General features: G+C 44.1%; 1 protein-coding gene across 1 annotated transcript in view; it reads left to right on the plus strand.

The window, feature by feature from the left end:
• Window positions 1-19,485, plus strand: part of B4GALNT4 (beta-1,4-N-acetyl-galactosaminyltransferase 4) — a 251,205-nt gene continuing 231,720 nt past the window's right edge. The window contains exon 1 of the mRNA XM_072985559.2: window positions 1-281. Coding sequence (XP_072841660.2) covers window positions 131-281 — 151 coding nt within the window. The 5' untranslated portion in view covers window positions 1-130. The remainder of the gene's footprint in view (window positions 282-19,485) is intronic.

The following is a 19,485-nucleotide window of genomic DNA, read 5'->3' on the forward strand; positions in this document are numbered from 1 at the left end:
CACCACCACCACCGCGCCTCCACCGCCTCTCCTCCCGCCCTCTTTCCTCCCGCGGACAGGACGGCCCGGGCGCCAGTCGTTCACCCTCCGGGGGCAGGCTGATCCTCCCCCCGGGAATGCTGCCTGAAGGATGCTGTGGTTCCCGGTAAAGAAGATCCGGAAGCAGTTCAAGCTGCTTCTGCTCCTGGTCCTGCTCACCTTCGCCGTGTGGTTCACCTACCTGCACATCAGCCTGGTGCGCCAAGGCAAGGCGCTGCGCCTCCACTTCGCCTATGGCCGGGGTAAGCTAGCCGCCCAGCGCGTTTGGTGCTTTGCTCCCCCCCCCCCCGCTTTGCCTGCTCCTTTGGAGTTACGGGGGGAAGGGTTCTCACGTCCAGCGAGATCCTTCTCTGTTTACTTTCCCATCTTCTGCATCAGTCCTGGTCTCCAACCTGTGCAAAAGGTGAGGGTTGCACCTTTGGGGTCACTGGTGTGAAGTAGCACCCCGTCCAGATTTCATTAACAACGATCTTTAATGTTTTAAAGAAGGCCAGATTACATAGGCAAGGAGGAAGGTTGCAGGATGACAGGCTGATGGACCGGTGTGAAGGGGGGACAACAGATGCCTGTTCTGAATAAACAACTTTGAATACAAGCTCCTTGTTTCTTCAGGAGCAACTGCCTGTCCATTTTTGGTTTCTGTATTTTATGCGCACAGTTTGCCAGGTCCAGAAAGTTATTTATCCCTTTCATACCTGCTATTTCAGAGGTTTCTCTGCCCTGATGGAATATTACTTGGAGCAATCTCAGTAGCCTTCAGATGCTCTTCTTCTGTCTGGCAGCTACACATGCTAGTTTCACAGCTGGGCATAAACATTCTTACAGTGAGATTTTACTTCTGCATGAACATGCACAGAGCCACATTTAAGTCTAGTACCAAAGAAAATAATTTGGCTGGTTTTTCTTATTTTTGTGTGATTGCAAGGTGATGCAGTCATTTTGGCATTTAAAAAGGAGCACCTCTTGGGATTGAGGGAGAAGAGGATCTGTTCACCCAACGTTATTTTGCTGGATTTTCATATGCTTAACAGTTTGTTCTTTAACTTCTGAAGAAATGTATGTGTGTGGACATGTACTTCTATTCATAAGCAGAATCTGTGAGTGTTTGAATTGATCTCAGTTCAAGGATGGTTGCCAAAACTGTTTGCCAAGCCCTTGATCTCTTAAGGGGCTCACTTCCCCTTTCCCCATTACTCAAAATATATTTTCCTTCATTCCCTCTTGCTTGCAGATACATACTAGATGCTGTTCAACCCCACTCCAGTCCATATGTTTATTAATAAATAAGCACCAGTGTATTCAGCAGCACTTACTACCAAGTGACAGAATACCTAGGACTGCAGCCTCAGTATTGATGGTCTTGTTCCAGAGACAGAAACACATACAAAAATGCCTCTGTGTGGCTAGCCTGGTTCAGAAGCTCAGGTCAGGTTGTAATTGCCAACAAACTATCCAGGCCTTCCTGGTCTTTAGGCTTTGTGGCAAAGTGTTTGTAGCAGCAGGTCAATATTTCCTTAGAGTCGAGCTGTGTAATTATTTCTGAATCCGAGTGCACAGAGCTCCCACTGTATATCTTGGAGAAAGAATTCCAAAATACACAGAACATCTGGCTTATTCTAACCTGGTCTGCTGAGTTTTGCACAAGTTTTCCTTTAGGAACATAGGAACAGCTTGTTTCTTTTTATCCCACTGAAATCTTGAGAGTGACAGAGGGTGTGGGGACTTGTCTGTTCAATTGATGGAGAAGAAAGGATGCTAGAGTACTCTACCTCCTACTGTGCTGTCAACTGGCTTGTGCTGCCTAACGTTTTAAATTTTATGTGAACCTGCATGGATCGGCTGGCTAGATAGCTCAAGGTTGGAGTCTGATTCTCCACTGTGCCTCTTACAAGTAAAGCCAGCCTGTGTAACCTTGGCCAAGCTGCATAGTCCTAGGGCACCCCCAGAAAAAGGAAATGGTAAACCACTTCTGAGTATTCTCTGTCTGGACCCTGAAAAGGGTTGCTATAAGTCAGAAATGACTTGACAGCACATAATGATCGCATTGAAGAAACAGCAGGAGGGGAAAATTAATGGAAAGATTTGGAATGCTCCTTGTACAGTATTTGATTTTAAAATGTAGCTTTGGATTTGAACTAGAATGGGAACAGCTCTTGCATATATTTATAGTTACATTTGAGTTTAATAAGTTGTCCATAAATTGCACAGTCAGAAGACAAAGTAACAAATTTGTATTATTTTTATTTGTTTCTGGAATCGCTAAGTCGTATGCAGCAGAGTTAATCTTACACATTCTGATTTTGCATTGGTTAAATATATAGAACAATACTTTGAAAAACTTTGCATGGAGCTTATGAATCTTTAGAATCGTCCAAAATAGTATGTTAAATGCCGCATAAAAAATCAGGAGGATTAGAAACATGCTTTGATTTTTACAATAAAGCCAAGATTTGTGGCTTTTCACAGAATCTAGCAGAGATGTTGCTTTTAGTTCAAAAGTTGTTCAGAATCCCCTTGGAATATAACTGAGATATTAAAATATCTTTGTTCACAGATCATTAGTATGTTGTGTAACAGAGCGACCTGGCATTCAATTTTGTGTCCTTATTGCAGTGGAAAAAGTGGTCTACTCACTACACCTACTCCCAGTACAGTACCTGAAATCTGGGAAAAGAGGGGACAACATATTTGACTGTGGACCATGGGCTATATTATAAGAACAGAATAATTTCACAGAACATAATGGACATTGATTTCAGCATATGACAGGAAATAATCAATAGTTTTGTTTCCCCCCCCACATTGCATTCAGTTCTATTTTAGAAGTTGACTTTTTATGAGAAAATAAAGAAAAGGTGAGAGGTCATTTTTACCTTCGAACAGTGGTCAGGGAACAGGGGTATATTACTCCAAATGGAGTAAAAATGAAAATCCTGGGGTTGTTGAGGACATGACCCTAACCCCCCCCTCCTCTTCTGCCCAGAGGGGGGTCCTCGGCTGCCCGATTGTCCCCTTCTCCGGCCTGGCTGCAACCGAGCCATGGCGGCTGGTGATGGGCCCCGGCCAGTGGCACAGGGCAGCTGAGGCGGCGGCAGTGGGGCCGGCCATGGCAGAGGGCAAGGACGGGACGAGTGGCTGGAGCATTCCGGCCAGGAGGAGCCTCTCCTTCCAGTGCCTGGAGAGGTGGGTTGCAGCGGAGGGTGTGTGTGAGCGTGACCACGACAGCATCCCAGGCCAGGCTCAGCCTCCAGGCACCGGGATGCTGCTGCCCCCATGCCCCATCCTCATTCCTGGAGGAGCCCATTGGGTGGCAGCGGTGCTTGCCCGGCCACGCGGCTTCCTTTGGTGCCATCTCCACGATGGCTGTCTAGGCCTGGCAAAGCCGCTCGCCCTCTGTGTGGCAGCTGTCACAGCACTTTGACGTCAAGGCCTGTGGGAGCCCTGATGCCGAGGCCCAACGTGGCCGCCCTGGAGCCACCTGCTGTTCTTCGACGGCCGCCCAGGAGCCACCCATTGGCTGAGAAGGGGAGCCGCTTCCGTGGGGCCAAGAACTAAGCGTGGTCCCACCAGGCGGAGGAGAAGGGGGTGGCAGCCGCCTAGCTTCAGGTGGCGAGGCTTCAGCGGCGGTGCTCAACTGGCCGTGTGTGACCAAGATCTTTCCTTTCAAATGAAGGGGGTAATGATGGTGCATATAATTTTTTTTTTGGGGGGGGGGTGAAGGTAAAAAAGTTCCCTGACCCCCTGCCTTAGAACTATTTTTTTTGTCCAAAAGAAAAGAAAACCTGTGGTAGCTGAATAGGCCAATTCAGTACTAATTTTACATGAATGCTATGCAAGGTTTGAGCCGGTCTGATCAGTAGTTACACTGTTGGGCTGGATTTTGTTAGATCCAAAAACCTGTCCATAAAACCCATGGGTGATCTTAGCCATTCACTTACTCTCAGCCTAAACTGCTTCACAGGGTTATTGTAAGGATGAAGTGAAGAAAAGAAGAGGCAGACCAGATCAAGTTTAATACGGCCATAGACCAATATCCAAACATACAAATAACTATACAAAAACAGTAGAACACATATAGAAAAAGAAAAAAAAACATATAAGACTAAACAACAAGTTAAAAGCATCCTAACAGAGTAATACATTATACTACCTTAGTCTCCCTTTCAGGTTCCCACTAGTACAGTAACTAAAATCAAGTAATTTTTCAAACAAGAGGCATGTATGCTAACTTGAGATTATTTTACAAAAAGGTGTATATAAGGCATCTAGTAATGAAATTTTTATCAGGCTAGAAGGTAAAGAAAGCAGAAAGAGGAAGGGTGGCTGCTGTTCAAGCCTGAATTTTATCTTTGCTTACTGTCCCAGGAACGAGGAGGGGGTGATGCACACATTTAAAGCAGCCTCCAGCAAGTTCTCAGAAGGTTTAAGCTACTCAAATGAAAAATATGACTTCAGAGTATTTTATTTAGTTATTTTTTTCCTTCCCACTTAAAGTGGAATTACTTTATATTAACTTCATTGTGATCTAGAGGTGGAAAAAAAATTTGTTTGAAATAGTCAGGGGACAACTGCGTGTCTGAAGTTGTATGTTACTCAAAATAAAACTTGCTGTTTTCTTGTTCCTGTGCTAAAATGAGGATGTGAATGTTTCACAGAACCTCTTTTCCCCCCTTTGGGGATGGAGTTTGTTAAGCCAAGGAGGATTTTACAGGAGAAATCATAGGTTTAAACACTGAGCTTATTCTTGAGATGAAATAGTTGTTGACATTGTACCAGAATTCCCAACAAACTGTTTGTTGAGCAGCTTAGTGAATGAATGCTTGTTAAACTTGCATGCATTTGTATATAAGATGTTTTGATAACTTTTAACTACTAACAATTCCTTGGCAACCCTGCTCCCTTGCCTGTGTGTAGCTGTGTTAATCTAACTGCAAAACTACCTTGTGCTGGTTGTATGAGAGTGAGATTTTTATGATGCCTACCAGTCCTAATCATGTTACATAACTGTTTCATTCATTTAAACATTTTCATAGTGCTGTACTGTCATAGGCACTTAAACTGCAGTCCCTTTGCCAAGTCAACTCTTGGCAAAGGGACTGCAGGAACTCTTTAATTAGTGACAATGTGCCACTGCCACTGATGTCAGATACTGGCCCCTGAAGTGTAGGTGCAGGACAGCACAACATCTGGCGGGTGAGGCCACATTCCTCTGCAGCTCATCGGGGGCTTTACCCTGCCCCTGTTGCTGCCAGGTTTGCTTCATGCTGCTGAATTTTGATGCTCTGGAGCTGACAGTCCTTGCAATAATTTTTTAAAGAAGGCATTCAGGGGGTGCAGACTTTGTTTTCAAATTGAAATTTGTTCCAGAAACAAATTTGGCAGCAAAATTTCACTTGAAAACAGAGGCCACACTTGTATGTTTTAGTTGAATGAAGAATCACTATTTTTTTCAATATTTTGTTTTGGCACAGCACTGAAATATGGCAGCATGCTAGCAAACTGTAGAGGGGACAGTGAGGCAGAGCCTGGCAGGTACATGCAGACTATGGGCCACATGGCATCCACTCCTCTGTTACTGTCTTGGAAGCAAATTTCTGAAAGGGCTACTTTTGCCCTAAAATCTTAACCATATGCTACCATCTACTCCTGGGGGTACATCTTGAGTGTCCTTACTGAGTTCAGTAAGGATGATTTACATTAGAGTCAGGGCTCCAAAGCAGTGGCTCCACATCTTCCAAACTCTCTTTCACTTGACTTATATGTTGCCCCTTCTGTTCAGGCATTCAGATAGGCCTCAACTATTCTTTCTTTTCAGAACGAAGCCACATGTTGGTACAATAGCTTTGTAAGTACCGTGGTTTTCCATGTATACAACCCTCCAAATGTATACGACAGCCCCCTAATTTTGTCCCTTGCCGGAGGTGGAGGAGCAGTCAATCGGCAGCTGTAAGGGTCGGCCCCGCCTCCGTCTCATGCTGGTGCTGCCTCTGCCGCCTCATTATGTTGCTGCCTTTTCCCCTGCCTGAAAGGAGCCCGTGAGTGGTGCTGGAGGAGCCAATCCGGTGGAGGACGAGGCAGAGATGGAGGCAATGGAGCAGCTGCGCAGTGGTCACCTCTCACTGCTGCCCATTGACTGCTGCCGCCACCGCCGGATTGCCTCCTCCAGCGCCACTCACAGGTTCTCTTCAGGCAAGGGGACAAGGCGGCAATGTGAGCTGGAGATGAGACCTGGCAGGAGGAGGAGGCGATCGGACGGTGGCAGCAGCAGTCAGTGGGCAGCCGCGAGAGATAGCTGAGTGTGGCTGCTCCTTTGCCTCCGCCTCCACCTCCTTCCATGTACAAAACAACCCACAATTTTTCCTCTAATGATTTTAGGGGAAAGTGTTGTTTTTATACATGGAAAATTACGGTAACGTCTGAAGATCTTTTTGAGTGTGACCACTTCCAATCTGAATTAGTTTTATGCTTGTTTTCTTTCATCTGTTTGGGGCTGCAGTGATCTAGAAATGAAATAAATTGCTGCTGCCATGCAGTTCTGCCACTTTGAGTAAATTGCAGTGTGCGCACAATGCATTGTGTGTCTGGCACTTCTACTCTTAGATATAAACCCATGAGTGTTACAAGTCACTTACAACTTTGGGCAGTAGACTGTGTGCAATGTCTGACGTGTAAAAAGTCTTGATCTTTTCTCTGTTGCTGTAAAGTATAGGGAGAGAGAAGTTTTGTAGAGAAAAAATGATTAACTGGTTATTCACTGAACTGCCATGACCTGATGATGCATCCGATGTGTGACCTAATGATGCTCTTCAACAAAATTGTATAAATTCCAAGACTTGTGTATTTTAATGGTAGACATAATCAGACTTGGATTTTTTAAGAGAACCTGGCTTGGATGAATCTTACATCTATAGTCTTAATCTTATATCTATAGTCTTATTTTTCCAGTAGCTGATTCTAGGACTCTGTGGTTTTTAAGGTTCTTGGACAAGAAGGCGTCTTCAGAGGAGCCCTTCTCTCAGTGAGTCTAGCTTCTGCCTACTAACCACTTTATTTCTCTTCCTCCTCATAACTACCTGATTGTTTGCCAGGCACAGAGCCAGTGAGAAAATGAACAGTGACAAATGCTGCTGCTCCCTTTCACCAAAAAATATCATCAGAGTGAGAGCTGAGTGAACAAGCAGGTTGCAGTCAGGAAGAAGAACAAGTTTAGTGTGGCTTTTTTTTTTCAACGGACTTGCAGCTGTGTGGGGGGCTCTCCCAATCCAGCCAGACCTTAACACTGTTCCTTCTAATACCAGGATCTTTCAGTCGGCACCTGGAAAAGTTCCACTTTGCTCTAATGCTGTGTAGAGTGTTGGGAGATCTCACAGTACACGAAGCTAGTTTCACTGGTGTGGGTAGAAATGAAGCTAGAGGAAAGGAGGAAATAAGGACTCTGTTGCAAGAGACTTTGAGGTGTAGTTTTCCATTTTCTCAGTTCTGGATCAGATGTAAGCTACAGGGGAGAATAGCATGCAACACTACCAAGGGTATCAGATTGACCTGTTTTGAAGATTTTCTTACAACTTGTAGCTTTATCTTGTACTCTGCTACCTCCAAACTGGAAAAAAAAAGTACAGTGGTGCCTCGCTAGACAGTAACCCCGCATGACAGTTTTTTCGCTAGACATTGACTTTTTGCGATCGCTATAGCAATTCGCAAACAGTGATTCCTATGGGGGAATTTCGCTGGACAATGTTTGGTTCCTGCTTCGCAAACCAATTTTCGCTAGACAACGATTTTGACAGCTCCCTCCGTGCTCACAAAACGGGTGTTTTTGGGACCTAAGCTTCGCAAGACAGCTATTTAAACAGCTGATCGGCGGTTCGCAAAGTGGCTTTCCTATGGCCGATCTTTGCTAGACAACAACGATTCTTCCCCATTGGAACACATTAAACAGTTTCCAATGCATTGCAATGGGGAAATGCTTTTCGCTAGACGATGATTTCTCTAAACAGCGATTTCAGTGGAACGGATTGTCATCGTCTAGTGAGGCACCACTGTATATGGGTCTGAATAGGGTGGACAGAGGCATAGCCCATTTCGACTTTAAACCATGTGTCTCAGCTCATACAGAGGAGATGGGCAGTGGCTTTGGGGGTGTCCAGTTTTTCTTTCTCCTCATCCCCATCCTGGTTTAACTAATGCATAAGCCCTAATGCATTTTTGGAGCAAAAATTAATATAAGACCCTGTCTTAATTTGGGAAAACAGGGTAACTGCTGCTGAGATATTGTTGGGGATACACTAAAATGAAGGACTTGTTTCTGGGCTGATTCACATCACACTACAGCTTGATGGTTCAACTGAATGTTTTTCTATGCAAACAAGTCTCTTCTTTATCGAAGACAAGATGTCACAGGTGCACTTGGCAGAGACACAGGAGAGGGGTTTCTCTGAGAGGGCTACCAGACTTTGGAACTCCCATCCACAGGAGACCAGGCTGGCACCATCTTTGCTGTCCTTACACAGACAGGCAAGAACCTTTCTCTTCAGACAAGCTTTCCTCTAGTGACTGACGGTTTGAAAGAGTTTTTTTTTAACAGATCCTTGTACTTTATTGCCTTAAAAGTATTTTCCTGCTGCTTTTGTTTACAGTTTTTACTATGGCACATGTTTGATCCTTTCAGTATTGTATACTCACTGTTAACTCTGCATACTGTCTTTTAATGTTATAAGCTGCCTTGGTATTATTAAATTAGAAAGGTGGGGTAAAATATTATGAATGAATGAATGAATGAGATATGTAGATTGAGCAAAGGTGCTTTCATTTAGAAAGCCATTGACAGATAAACTTGTTTGCTGCTGAAGAGGGTCTAACCAGCAGAGGCCCAGCAATGTATTTTATTGTTGTATTTTTATGTTATATTTGAATTAAGTTTCTGTTAATCTTCATTGCTGTTAAGATTATTATTGCTAGTCACTATAAGGTCTTTCTCAGCAGAAATGTCAGACTATAAATGAAGGAGAGGAAATGGTAAGAAAAGAAATAATATAATAAATTAGGGAAGAGCATTCAGTCATTTAATTCTCCATCAGCCATCTGGCATTGTTCGGAAAAATGCAAGGTTAACACTTCCATGATAAGTTGGTCTTCTGGCAATGTTTTTATATTTGTTTATTTGGACCTTCAAACTGGGCCCATGAAGCGAGCATTTCCTTCTTTCTTTCCAGAAGTGAATGAGCACCATTCACTGGGCCCATTAATCATTTCTGTGGGGCTTTGGTTACCTTCATTTTGACTGATAGAGGAGACATTCACATCCATTTTAGAACTGCAGACTTGGTTGCCACCAGCAAAAAAAATGTTTTAATATTAAACACTTTGCATATTAGCTCTTGAATGGGAGTGAAGGAGACTCAACTCTACAGTGGTAATTTGAGTTGTATTTGTACTTCAATAGAGAGCAAAATAGTATGTCTGTTGGGAGATGTACTGGAGCATTCTGTGGTGATTTATATGATTGACAGCAATGGGTCTCATTGTAGTGTTTGCTGTGGTTTTGTTGCATACTGCATAGATTGCTATCAAAAGGAGGATGCGAACAATCAGAACCCCATTCTTACACATATCCCATCCTGCTCTCAAGTATGACAATATTGAAAGGAAACCACTGAGAAAGGTTTGTTATGAGTAATATCATTAGCTAGATCTGAGCACTATCTTCCTAATCTGGCAGCTGATGTGGTTAAAAAAACCCACAGAGCAGTACTTACAACTATAAGGAAGCACCCCAGCTTGATTCAGCTTAATCATAGTGCAACTGTGTGAATGCTGATTGCACGCCTGCATGTAGCTCAAGTGTGGTGCTCCTGTTTTTGAAGCAGATTGGGTTGACCTCATTTTTACATCATTTTATTTATTTATTTATTTATTTATTTATTTGCTTGCTTGCTTGCTTGCTTGCTTGCTTGCTTACTTACTTACTTACTTACTTACTTACTTACTTACTCATGAGTAGACCCACGCCTCTCCCTCCTCCTGCTCGGCAGAAGTAAAAAAGTTCCGTGACCCCTTGCTCTAACTGTTGGGGCAAAAGAGCTACAAAAAAGCAGCCTCTGCCACCAACTGTTTGAATTTCCCGCCTTTTTCTCCTGCTTTTTTTTGGTTGTAAGTCAAAACTCCAGCCGCAAGTCAAAACAAAATTTTGCAGCCGGAGCTAAGTCAAATTGTTCGTAGGTCAGGGCGTTCGTAAGTTAAGGCTCCACTGTATTATGGTGGTGGCATCTATTTTATGTCCAGGGTGAAGGATGCCATTTTAGAGCATAGGCATGACTACATGGCATCATCATCTCATGATTGTCTTTGATTACAATTTAAATTTGGTTTCCAGATCCTGTTTCGTTTGTTTGTTTGTTTTTTGAGAAACCATTAATTGTAATTTCTGGTAATTAATGAAGGATTCTTTCCTTCCTTTATTTCACATGAGAAGGAGACACAAAATGGCAACCAATGGGTCGTGTGCCGCTGTACAAAATTCATGTGTGTCCTGGTTTATTAGGCCTGGATTTGACAGTCTGAACATTGACTGTGCATCTCCAATTGAACAAGTAAGAGTCAGAAGCACAGAGCAATGATTATGCAATGTCAACTTGATTTCAGCTTATGGGGAACCTTCCCAGGGTTTTCTAGGTATGAAGCATTCCTTCCTTATGGCAGTACCCTTTGTGGTTGTACAGTGGTGCCTTGTTTGACAGTGTTAATTCGTTCCAGCGAAATCACTGTAGAGCGAAAATATCGTCAAACGAAACGAAAAAACCCATTGAAATACATTAAAACCCGGTTAATGCATTCCAATGGGCTGAATACCTGCTTGTCCAGCGAAGATCCTCCATACGGCGGCCATTTTCGGTGCCTGTATAGCGAGGAATCAGTCCTAGAAAACAGCGGGGGGGGGCATTTGAAAACCGGCGGCCATTTTGAATGCCGACAATCAGCTGTTTGCTGATCATCGTAAAGCGAAAAATCAGTTCCCAAAACAGGGAACCAATCAACGTGAAGTGAAATTCCCCCATTTAAACATCATTTTGCGATCGCAAAAGCAATCACAAAAACGTCGACGTAAAGTGGATTTGTCGTAGGGCAGGGTAATCATCCAGCGGGGCACGACTGTACTATGGTAGTTTCCTTTGTGGTTGCCCTTTTCCCCTGGAAGCACAACAGGGAATACCTAGTGACTTCTGTATTCCAACGTATTAATCTATCCAGACAGCTGCCAAATAGCAAGGATATCTTAAGTCTTTCTGTTATCTGTTTCTTAAAATAGAAGTATGTTCATCAGATAATTTTCTTCTTACAAAGGTCAATAAGTATGGTATAGTAGGCTGGTGTGTTCTGGTGGCACATGTGGTTGAAGTGGCACAAAAAGAAATAAGGGTATGATTGATGGTCATGATAGTGGCAGAGGCATTGGTTTTATATTGGTTGATTGCTTGTTGTTCACAAGCAGTAGTGCTTTGATGCTAGATGGGTTATACAGATGACATCCACATTTCCTTATGGAGAGAATGGAGATAAGAAAGAGAGGAGGAGGGAGCAAGAGAGAGAAGAGAAAATACAACCATCATATATATGGTTAAAAAAAATACTGCCCTTTTCTAGGCCAATGTTAAAAGGTGGGTTCCACATTTGAAAAGGCTGAAACCTATTCATTGGGGGGAAGGGAAGGCTATCAGCCTGGATTCCATTTGTCTTGATTGTGTTCTGGGAAGGAAAACATTCTACTTCAGCAGTTCTTAACCTTTTCTTTACCGTGGACCCCCTGTTAATATCTTGTTGCCGCAGGCCACCAAGATTTAAGATTTAAAACCCTAAAGTGCTTAAAATATTTATTTAAAGTTTCTCATTGAAGGGTCTCGTTGACAGATACTCCTTGCTCTAACAGCAACACTTTTAATGATGACTGGAAGAAGCTTCCTTTTGCTTTGAACAGTATGTACCCTCATCAACAGCATTCGGTCTTTTGTGTTTCGAATTCAGTGAGTGATCCAGTCTGAGGCTCAGCCAAAATGTATTTTTATGAAATTCACGGTGATAATAGTGAAAAGTCACTTTACTTGACAATAACTAAGCAGTTTTGTTAGCAGAATTCGAAGAAGAGACATGATCAAGAAGTCTGTCCAAACACTCACTGACACTGATTGACTCCAACTCTCTCTGCCCGTGGCTTCTGACTGTCTGCGCAGTAGCAAGAAATGTCACATGCTATCTCTCAGCCGCTTGGCATCATTCACTTGCATGTTTTCACCGTGTTTCCTTCCTTCCAGAAGAGCGGTGTGCCCCAGGGATCTTTTCAACCTGATCATAAATGACCTGGAGATAGGGATAAGCAGTGAGGTGGCCAAGTTTTCAGATGACACAAAACTTTTTCCGAGTGGTGAAGACCAGAAGGGATTGTGAAGAGCTCCAGAAGGATCTCTCCAAACTGGGAGAATGGGCAGCAAAATGGCAAATGCATTTCAATATAAGAAAATGTAAAGTAATGCATATTGGGGCAAAAAATCAAAACTTTATTTATCAGCTGATGGGTTCTGAGCTGTTCATGACAGATCAGGAAAGAGATCTTGGTGTGCTGGTGGACAGCTCAATGAAAGTATCAACCCAGTGTGTGCAGCAGCAGTGAAGAAGGCCAATTCCATGCTAGGTATGATTGAAAAGGTGATTGAAAATAAAACAGCCAAAATTATAATGCCATTGTACAAAACACTGGTAAGGCCACACCTGGAGTATTGTGTACAGTTCTAGTTGCCGCACCTTGAAAAAGACATAGTGGAACTGAAAGAGATGCAGAAGAGAGCGACTAAAATGATGACTGGGCAGGGGCACCTCCCTTAAGAGGAAAGGCTGTAGCATTTGGGGCTCTTTATCTAGAAAAAAGGCGCCTGAGGGGGGACATGATTGAGACGTATAATATTATGCAGGGGATGGATAAAGTGGAGAGAGGGAAGCTCTTTTCCTTCTTATGCAATACCAGAACCAGAGGACATCCACTCCAGTTGGGAGTGTTGGGAGAGTGAGAATAGACCAAAGAAAATATTTCTTTACCCAGCATGTTGTTAGTCTGTGGAACTTCTTTCCGCAAGATGTGGTGATGGCATCTGGCCTAGATGCCTTGAAAAGGGGATTGGACAGATTTCTGGAGAAAAAAGTCCATTGCAGGTTACAAGCTCCAGGCTTAAAAGGAAAGTACTTCAAAATGACAGCTGCAGGGGAGGGGTATGAGGAGACAGGTATCTTGTTGCCCCATGTGCTCCCAGGGGCATCTGGTGGGGACACTGTGAAATAAAGGAAGCTGGACTAGATGGGCCCTTGGCCTGATCCAGCAGGGCTCTTCTTATGTCCTTCCTTCCTTCCTTCCTTCCTTCCTTCCTTCCTTCCTTCCTTCCTCCCTCCCTCCCTCCCTCCCTCCCTCCCTCCCTTTTAACTGCAAAAAAATCATAACTTTTCTTCAAGCCTTTGCATGACCCCATGTGAGGACATTGCGCCCCCCCCCCCCCCGGGATCTGTGGGATATACTTAAAATGGACAATGCATGAGGGTTAAAAAAGACCATGTGTTTAGTCGTTTAGTCGTGTCCGACTCTTCGTGACCCCATGGACCAGAGCTCGCCAGGCCCTCCTACTGCCTCCCGGAGTTGTGTCAGGTTCATGTTGGTTGCTTCGCAGACACTGTCCAGCCATCTCATCCTCGGTCGTCCCCTTCTCCTCTTGCCATCACACCTTCCTAACATCAAGGTTTTTTCCAAGGACTCTTTTCTTCTCATGAGATGGCCAAAGTACTGGAGCCTCAGCTTCAGGATCTGTCCTTCCAGTGAGCACTCAGGGTTGATTTCCTTTAGAACTGATAGGTTTGTTCTCCTTGCAGTCCAGGGGATTCTCAAGAGCCTCCTCCAGCACCACAATTCAAAGGCATCAATTCTTTCGCATAGTCAATGAAGCAGAAGTAGATATTTTTCTGGAACTCTCTGGCTTTCTCCATAATCCAGCGCAAGTTAGCAATTTGGTCTCGAGTTGCTCTGCCTCTTCGGAATCCAGCTTGTACTTCTGGGAGTTCTCGGTCCACATACCACTGAAGCCTACCTTGTAGGATTTTGAGCATAACCTTGCTAGCGTGCGAAATGAGTGCAATTGTACGGTAGTTGGAGCATTCTTTGGCACTGCCTTTCTTTAGGACTGGGATGTAGACTGATCTTTTCCAATCCTCTGGCCACTGTTGAGTTTTCCAAACTTGCTGGCATATTGAATGTAGCACCTTAACAGCATCATCTTTCAAGATTTTAAATAGTTCAACTGGCATGCCATCACCTCCACTGGCCTTGTTGTTAGCCAGGCTTTCTAAGGCCCACTTGACTTCGCTCTCCAGGATGTCTGGCTCAAGGTCAGCAACTACATTGTCTGGGTTGTCCGGGATATCCAAATCTTTCTGATATAATTCCTCTGTGTATTCTTGCCACCTCTTCTTGACGTCTTCTGCTTCTGTTAGGTCCCTCCCATTTTTGTCTTTTATCATGTTCATCTTTGCGCAAAATGTTCCTCTAATATCTCCAATTTTCCTGAACAGATCTCTGGTCTTTCCTTTTCTGTTATTTTCCTCTATTTCTTTGCATTGTTCATTTAAGAAGGCCCTCTTGTCTCTCCTTGCTATTCTTTGGAAGTCTGCATTCCATTTTCTGTAACTTTCCCTATCTCCCTTGCATTTTGCTTCCCTTCTCCTCTCTGCTATTTCTAAGGCCTTCTTGGATAGCCACTTTGCTTTCTTGCATTTCCTTTTCTTTGGGATGGTTTTCGTTGCTGCCTCCTGGACAATGTTACAAGCCTCTATCCAAAGTTCTTCAGGCACTCTGTCCACCAAATCTAGTTCCTTAAATCTGTTCTTTACTTCCACTGTGTATTCATAAGGGATTTGGTTTAGATTATACCTGAGTGGCCCAGTGGTTTTTCCTACTCTCTTCAGTCTAAGCTTGAATTTTGCTATGAGAAGCTGATGATCAGAGCCGCAGTCAGCTCCAGGTCTTGTTTTTGCTGACTGTATAGAGCTTCTCCATCTTTGGCTGCAGAGAATATAATCAATCTGATTTCGATATTGCCCATCTGGTGATTTCCATGTATAGAGTCGCCTCTTGTGTTGTTCTGTTGACAAAACTCTATTAGCCTTTGTCCTGCTTCGTTCTGAACTCCAAGGCCAAACTTCCCTGTTGTTCCTTTTATCTCTTGGCTCCCTACTTTAGCATTCCAATCCCCTAGAATGAGAAGAACATCTTTCTTTGGTGTCAGTTCTAGAAGGTGTTGTAAATCTTCATAGAATTGTTCAATTTCAGTCTCCTCAGCAGTGCTGGTTGGTGCATAAACTTGGATTATTGTGATGTTGAATGGTCTGCCTTGGATTCGTATTGACATCATTCTATCATTTTTGAGATTGTATCCCATTACAGCTTTTCCCACTCTTTTGTTGACTATGAGGGCTACTCCATTCCTTCTACAGGATTCTTGCCCACAGTAGTAGATATGCCTTTCACTTCCAGGCACGTCCACAGCTGAGCGTCCTTTCGGCTTTGGCCCAACCACTTCATTAGCTCTGGAGCTACTTGTACTTGTCCTCCGCTCTTCCTCAGTAGCATGTTGGACGCCTTCTGACCTGAGGGTCCCATCTTCCAGCGTCATATCTTTTAGCCATTTGTTTCTGATCGTGGGGCATTCTTGGCAAAGATACTGGAGTGGAATTGCCATTTCCTACTCCAGCTGGATTGCGTTCAGTCGGAACTCTCCACTATGACCTGTCCGTCTTGGGTGTCCCTGCACGACATAGCCCCTTCGCCACGACAAGGCAGCAATCCATTGTATTTAATAATTGTTAAAAAAGTATGGTTCAGCTGCGCTAACTGTCTTGTGAAGTGGCACCCATTGTTGATATTTATGAAATGATCTATAGCAGTAACGAGAATATTATAGACCCTTTGGTAAGATTTTCCATTTACTCTTTCTATATCATTTCTCATCTGAAGTGAAGAAGTTTTGTGCAGTTTACTTATCTCTACCCCCTGCAAAGGTGTGTTGGAGATGTTTAAGCAGATACAATACCAGACTTTTTTGGCTGATCCTGATAATTTAAATAAAATGACTGAACAATTAATTACGTATTAAATATGAGGGTTGTAACTGTGACTGGTATCGAACTACCGAATATTTAGATAAATCAGCATATATCCCCTGGAGATCTCTAAAGACTACTTTTGAAACAAGTAGGGCAGTGTATTTAGCATCTAAAATGGAACATATGTTGGACTGAATTCTTGAAATAAAATCACAAGTAACACACATTCTCAAATATGGTTGACAATTAGAGATGCCTTAACTCTTATTATACTGCTATATAAGAATGGAGCCTTTGGATGTTACAGAAGCATCTTCCCTATACTTATATTTCTTGCACACCTGATAAGGTCATAGTGGCTCTGTATTTAAAGCAGAGAAAAGCTTACTCTCCATAAGCCCCATGTTTACTTTACGAGCAGTGGTTTATATAATAAAAATCACTGTGGAAGTACCACGTCTGTACCTTCTATTGCTTTTATGTTTCTTGGTTTTTTAAGAGGTTCTGAGAGCGGGTCTATACATCACCCACAAATAGGGACAGAAAACCAAACGGCTCTCCCCCTTTTTGAAGTAGGACTTTGGGGACAGGTGGGAAACCTTTGGCCTTTCACATGTTTTAGATTTCCACTCCCAGAAGCCTCCACCAGAAAGGCTAGTGGAAAGGACTTAAGGAGGCTATAGTCCAGACCATCTGGAGAACAATGGATGCACCTGTTACATACAGCACTGATGTTACCTGTCTGTCATGGGTTTGGAGGGAAAGTTCCATCCTATGGGGAGTGGAAGGCGGGACATCAGGAGGAGGGGCTGTACTGTATAAATATGTGAAGCGTGTGTGGAGAGTTTAGGAGATGCTGTGAGACACTGAGAGACACTGGGTTGTGACGAAGCAGCAGCTGGGAAGAAGGAGCTGTTGTGGGAGTCTGTGTGTCAGACAGGGTACTTCTGTGTGTCAGAGTACCAACCTGATAGGTTCAGGTGTCTGTTGGTTAGCCAGAACTGATAGGTTCAGGGTCTGTGCTTCAAGTTAAGGGTTCTGGGTGAACCAAACTGTATGCTTGTATGAGTGAGAATAAGCCACGTTACTTTATTTTATTCACCTGATTGTTTATTTTTCCCTGTGTGTGTTTAAATAAACCTTATTCTTTTTATTGTTTAAAAATCCATCCCTGGTCTGTGTGACTTCTTACAGGGAATGGTTGGTGGCAGCTTGGTGTAACTGTGTGGCAGATCCCAGTAGGTCTGGGTTTGTCACATTGATTGGTGTCCAGCGTGTGGGATACGACTGGTCCAGTTGTCCAGCGGTCCAGCAAAGCCTTGGCAAGTGTGCCCAGAGCAAGGGGGGTCTAGTCAGGGACAGTCTGAGGCGCGTAGGTAATCTTCTAGGTGTACCTCACGGGGAGGTGCGCTAGTAGAAGAACGTGCCAACTGGGGAGACTTAGATTAAGGTGCTCTGAGGCAGCCTAGTTTTGGCGGGAAAAAGCTGAGGCAAAACTGCGTAGTAACAGTGATCTAGCTTGCCAGCTGAGAGGCCCAGCAGAGGGGGGTAGGCTCTGACTCGATACTGTTGCAAATTTAGTGCTGAAGAACAGCAGCAATCTCTAGGGAGAGCTGGTTCTGAGGCAAGAAGGAAAAAAGTGGTCGTTTTATTTTGAGGCTTGACTTTTTAAAGCAGCCTGTTCTGAGGGGGGATTATGCCCTTGACTCGAAGCCAGATAGCAGACATGAGTGAAGTGAAAGACCCCCAGATTGACCAAGGTTCTGAGGATGAATTTGGCTCAGTGCAAGGTGACAGCACAGGAGAGCAGAACCCAGAACTTAGAAAATTGATCCTAGCCCAACAGCATGAACTGAGGGTGAGGGAAATGGAGGAAAGATTAGAGAGAGAGAAAATGGCATTTGAATTAGAGAGAGAGAGAGAGAGAATGGAGAGAGAAGAAAGAATGGAGAGAGAGAAAATGGCGTTTGAATTAAGAAAACTGGAACTGATGAACCAGAACAATAATAATAATAGGGATTCTGAGGGAGGCCAATTGTCTAAAGCTGACCTGAAGAAATTCCCTGTGTACCACAAGGGAGATTGTCCTGAGGTGTTCTTTTCCTTAGTGGAAAGAGCGTTTGTGGACTTCTCAGTGAGGGAAACTGAGAAGATGACCATCATGCGATCTTTAATCAGTGGTAGCCTGGCTGAGGTCTATGCCGAGATGCCTGAGGAACTGATGAAAGATTTTGCAGAGTTTAAAAAACTGGTGTTTGCCAGACATGGGATAAATGCAGAGCAGCTGAGACAAAGATTTAGGTCCCTCACCAAGTAACCAGAACAGACTTTTACCCAAGTGGGGGCCCAATTGGTGAGGGTGCTTGAGAAATGGCTATCGCAGGAGGGAACAGAGACCTATGAGCAGCTTAAAGACTTGATAGCACTGGAACAGTTCTATTCAGTCCTGCATGGGGAATTGAAATTCCAGGTGAGGGAAAGGAAACCGAAATCTGTGGCAGCAGCCGCAGAGATTGCAGATTTTATTTCCCAAATAAGAAAGCCCTTGGGTGAGGGGAAATCTGTAGGTAAACCCAGAGAAACCTACAGCAAGTACTCTCAGGGACCAGGGAAAAGCCAGCAAGGGGGAGGGGCCCATGGTGAAGGGAAGCCCTCAGACATGAAACTAAGACCTCAGATTTTGGAGGGAAAACCAAAACAAGATGAGAGAGAATCAAAATACACCAGAAAATGTTATTTCTGTCAGGGAAAGGGTCATCTAATCTCAGAGTGTGAGAAATTAAAGCAGCTAAAAGGAATGGTGCCTCAGGAGTCTAGTGGGACCAAGCCAAAAGCTGTGTTCTGTGTCCAGAGAGAGCAAGGCTCATTGTCACTGAAGGAGCCTGTTGCCATGGCTACTCAGTCTGGAACAGCTACCGCTGCTGATCAGGCTGAGGAAAATGGTCCTCTTGTGGAGGTAAAGCGCTGCTTGCTGATAAAAACAGATTCTCAGTTGTTTGAGACAGCTGGGGTGGACGTAGGAATACTTGACCGTCAGTATAGGGGGCTGCGGGACACTTGTTCCCAGGTAACCCTGTGCCATCCAGATATTATTCCTAGGGAGTTTATAATCCCAAATGAGAGCATGAAGGTGGCAGGGATTGAGGGGCAGGTAATCTCTCTGCCAGTCGCGGAGGTACCTGTCAACTTTCAAGGCTGGAGGGGAGATTGGCGGCTAGCGATTTCATCGACTCTGCCAGCAGCCGTGCTCGTGGGAAATGACCTGGCTGAACATGTGAAACGGGTGCTAGTGATTACACGCTCACAAGCCACCACAGG

The sequence above is a fragment of the Pogona vitticeps genome, chromosome 1 (assembly GCF_051106095.1).
Source record: "Pogona vitticeps strain Pit_001003342236 chromosome 1, PviZW2.1, whole genome shotgun sequence".
In the NCBI taxonomy this organism is placed as follows: domain Eukaryota; kingdom Metazoa; phylum Chordata; class Lepidosauria; order Squamata; family Agamidae; genus Pogona; species Pogona vitticeps.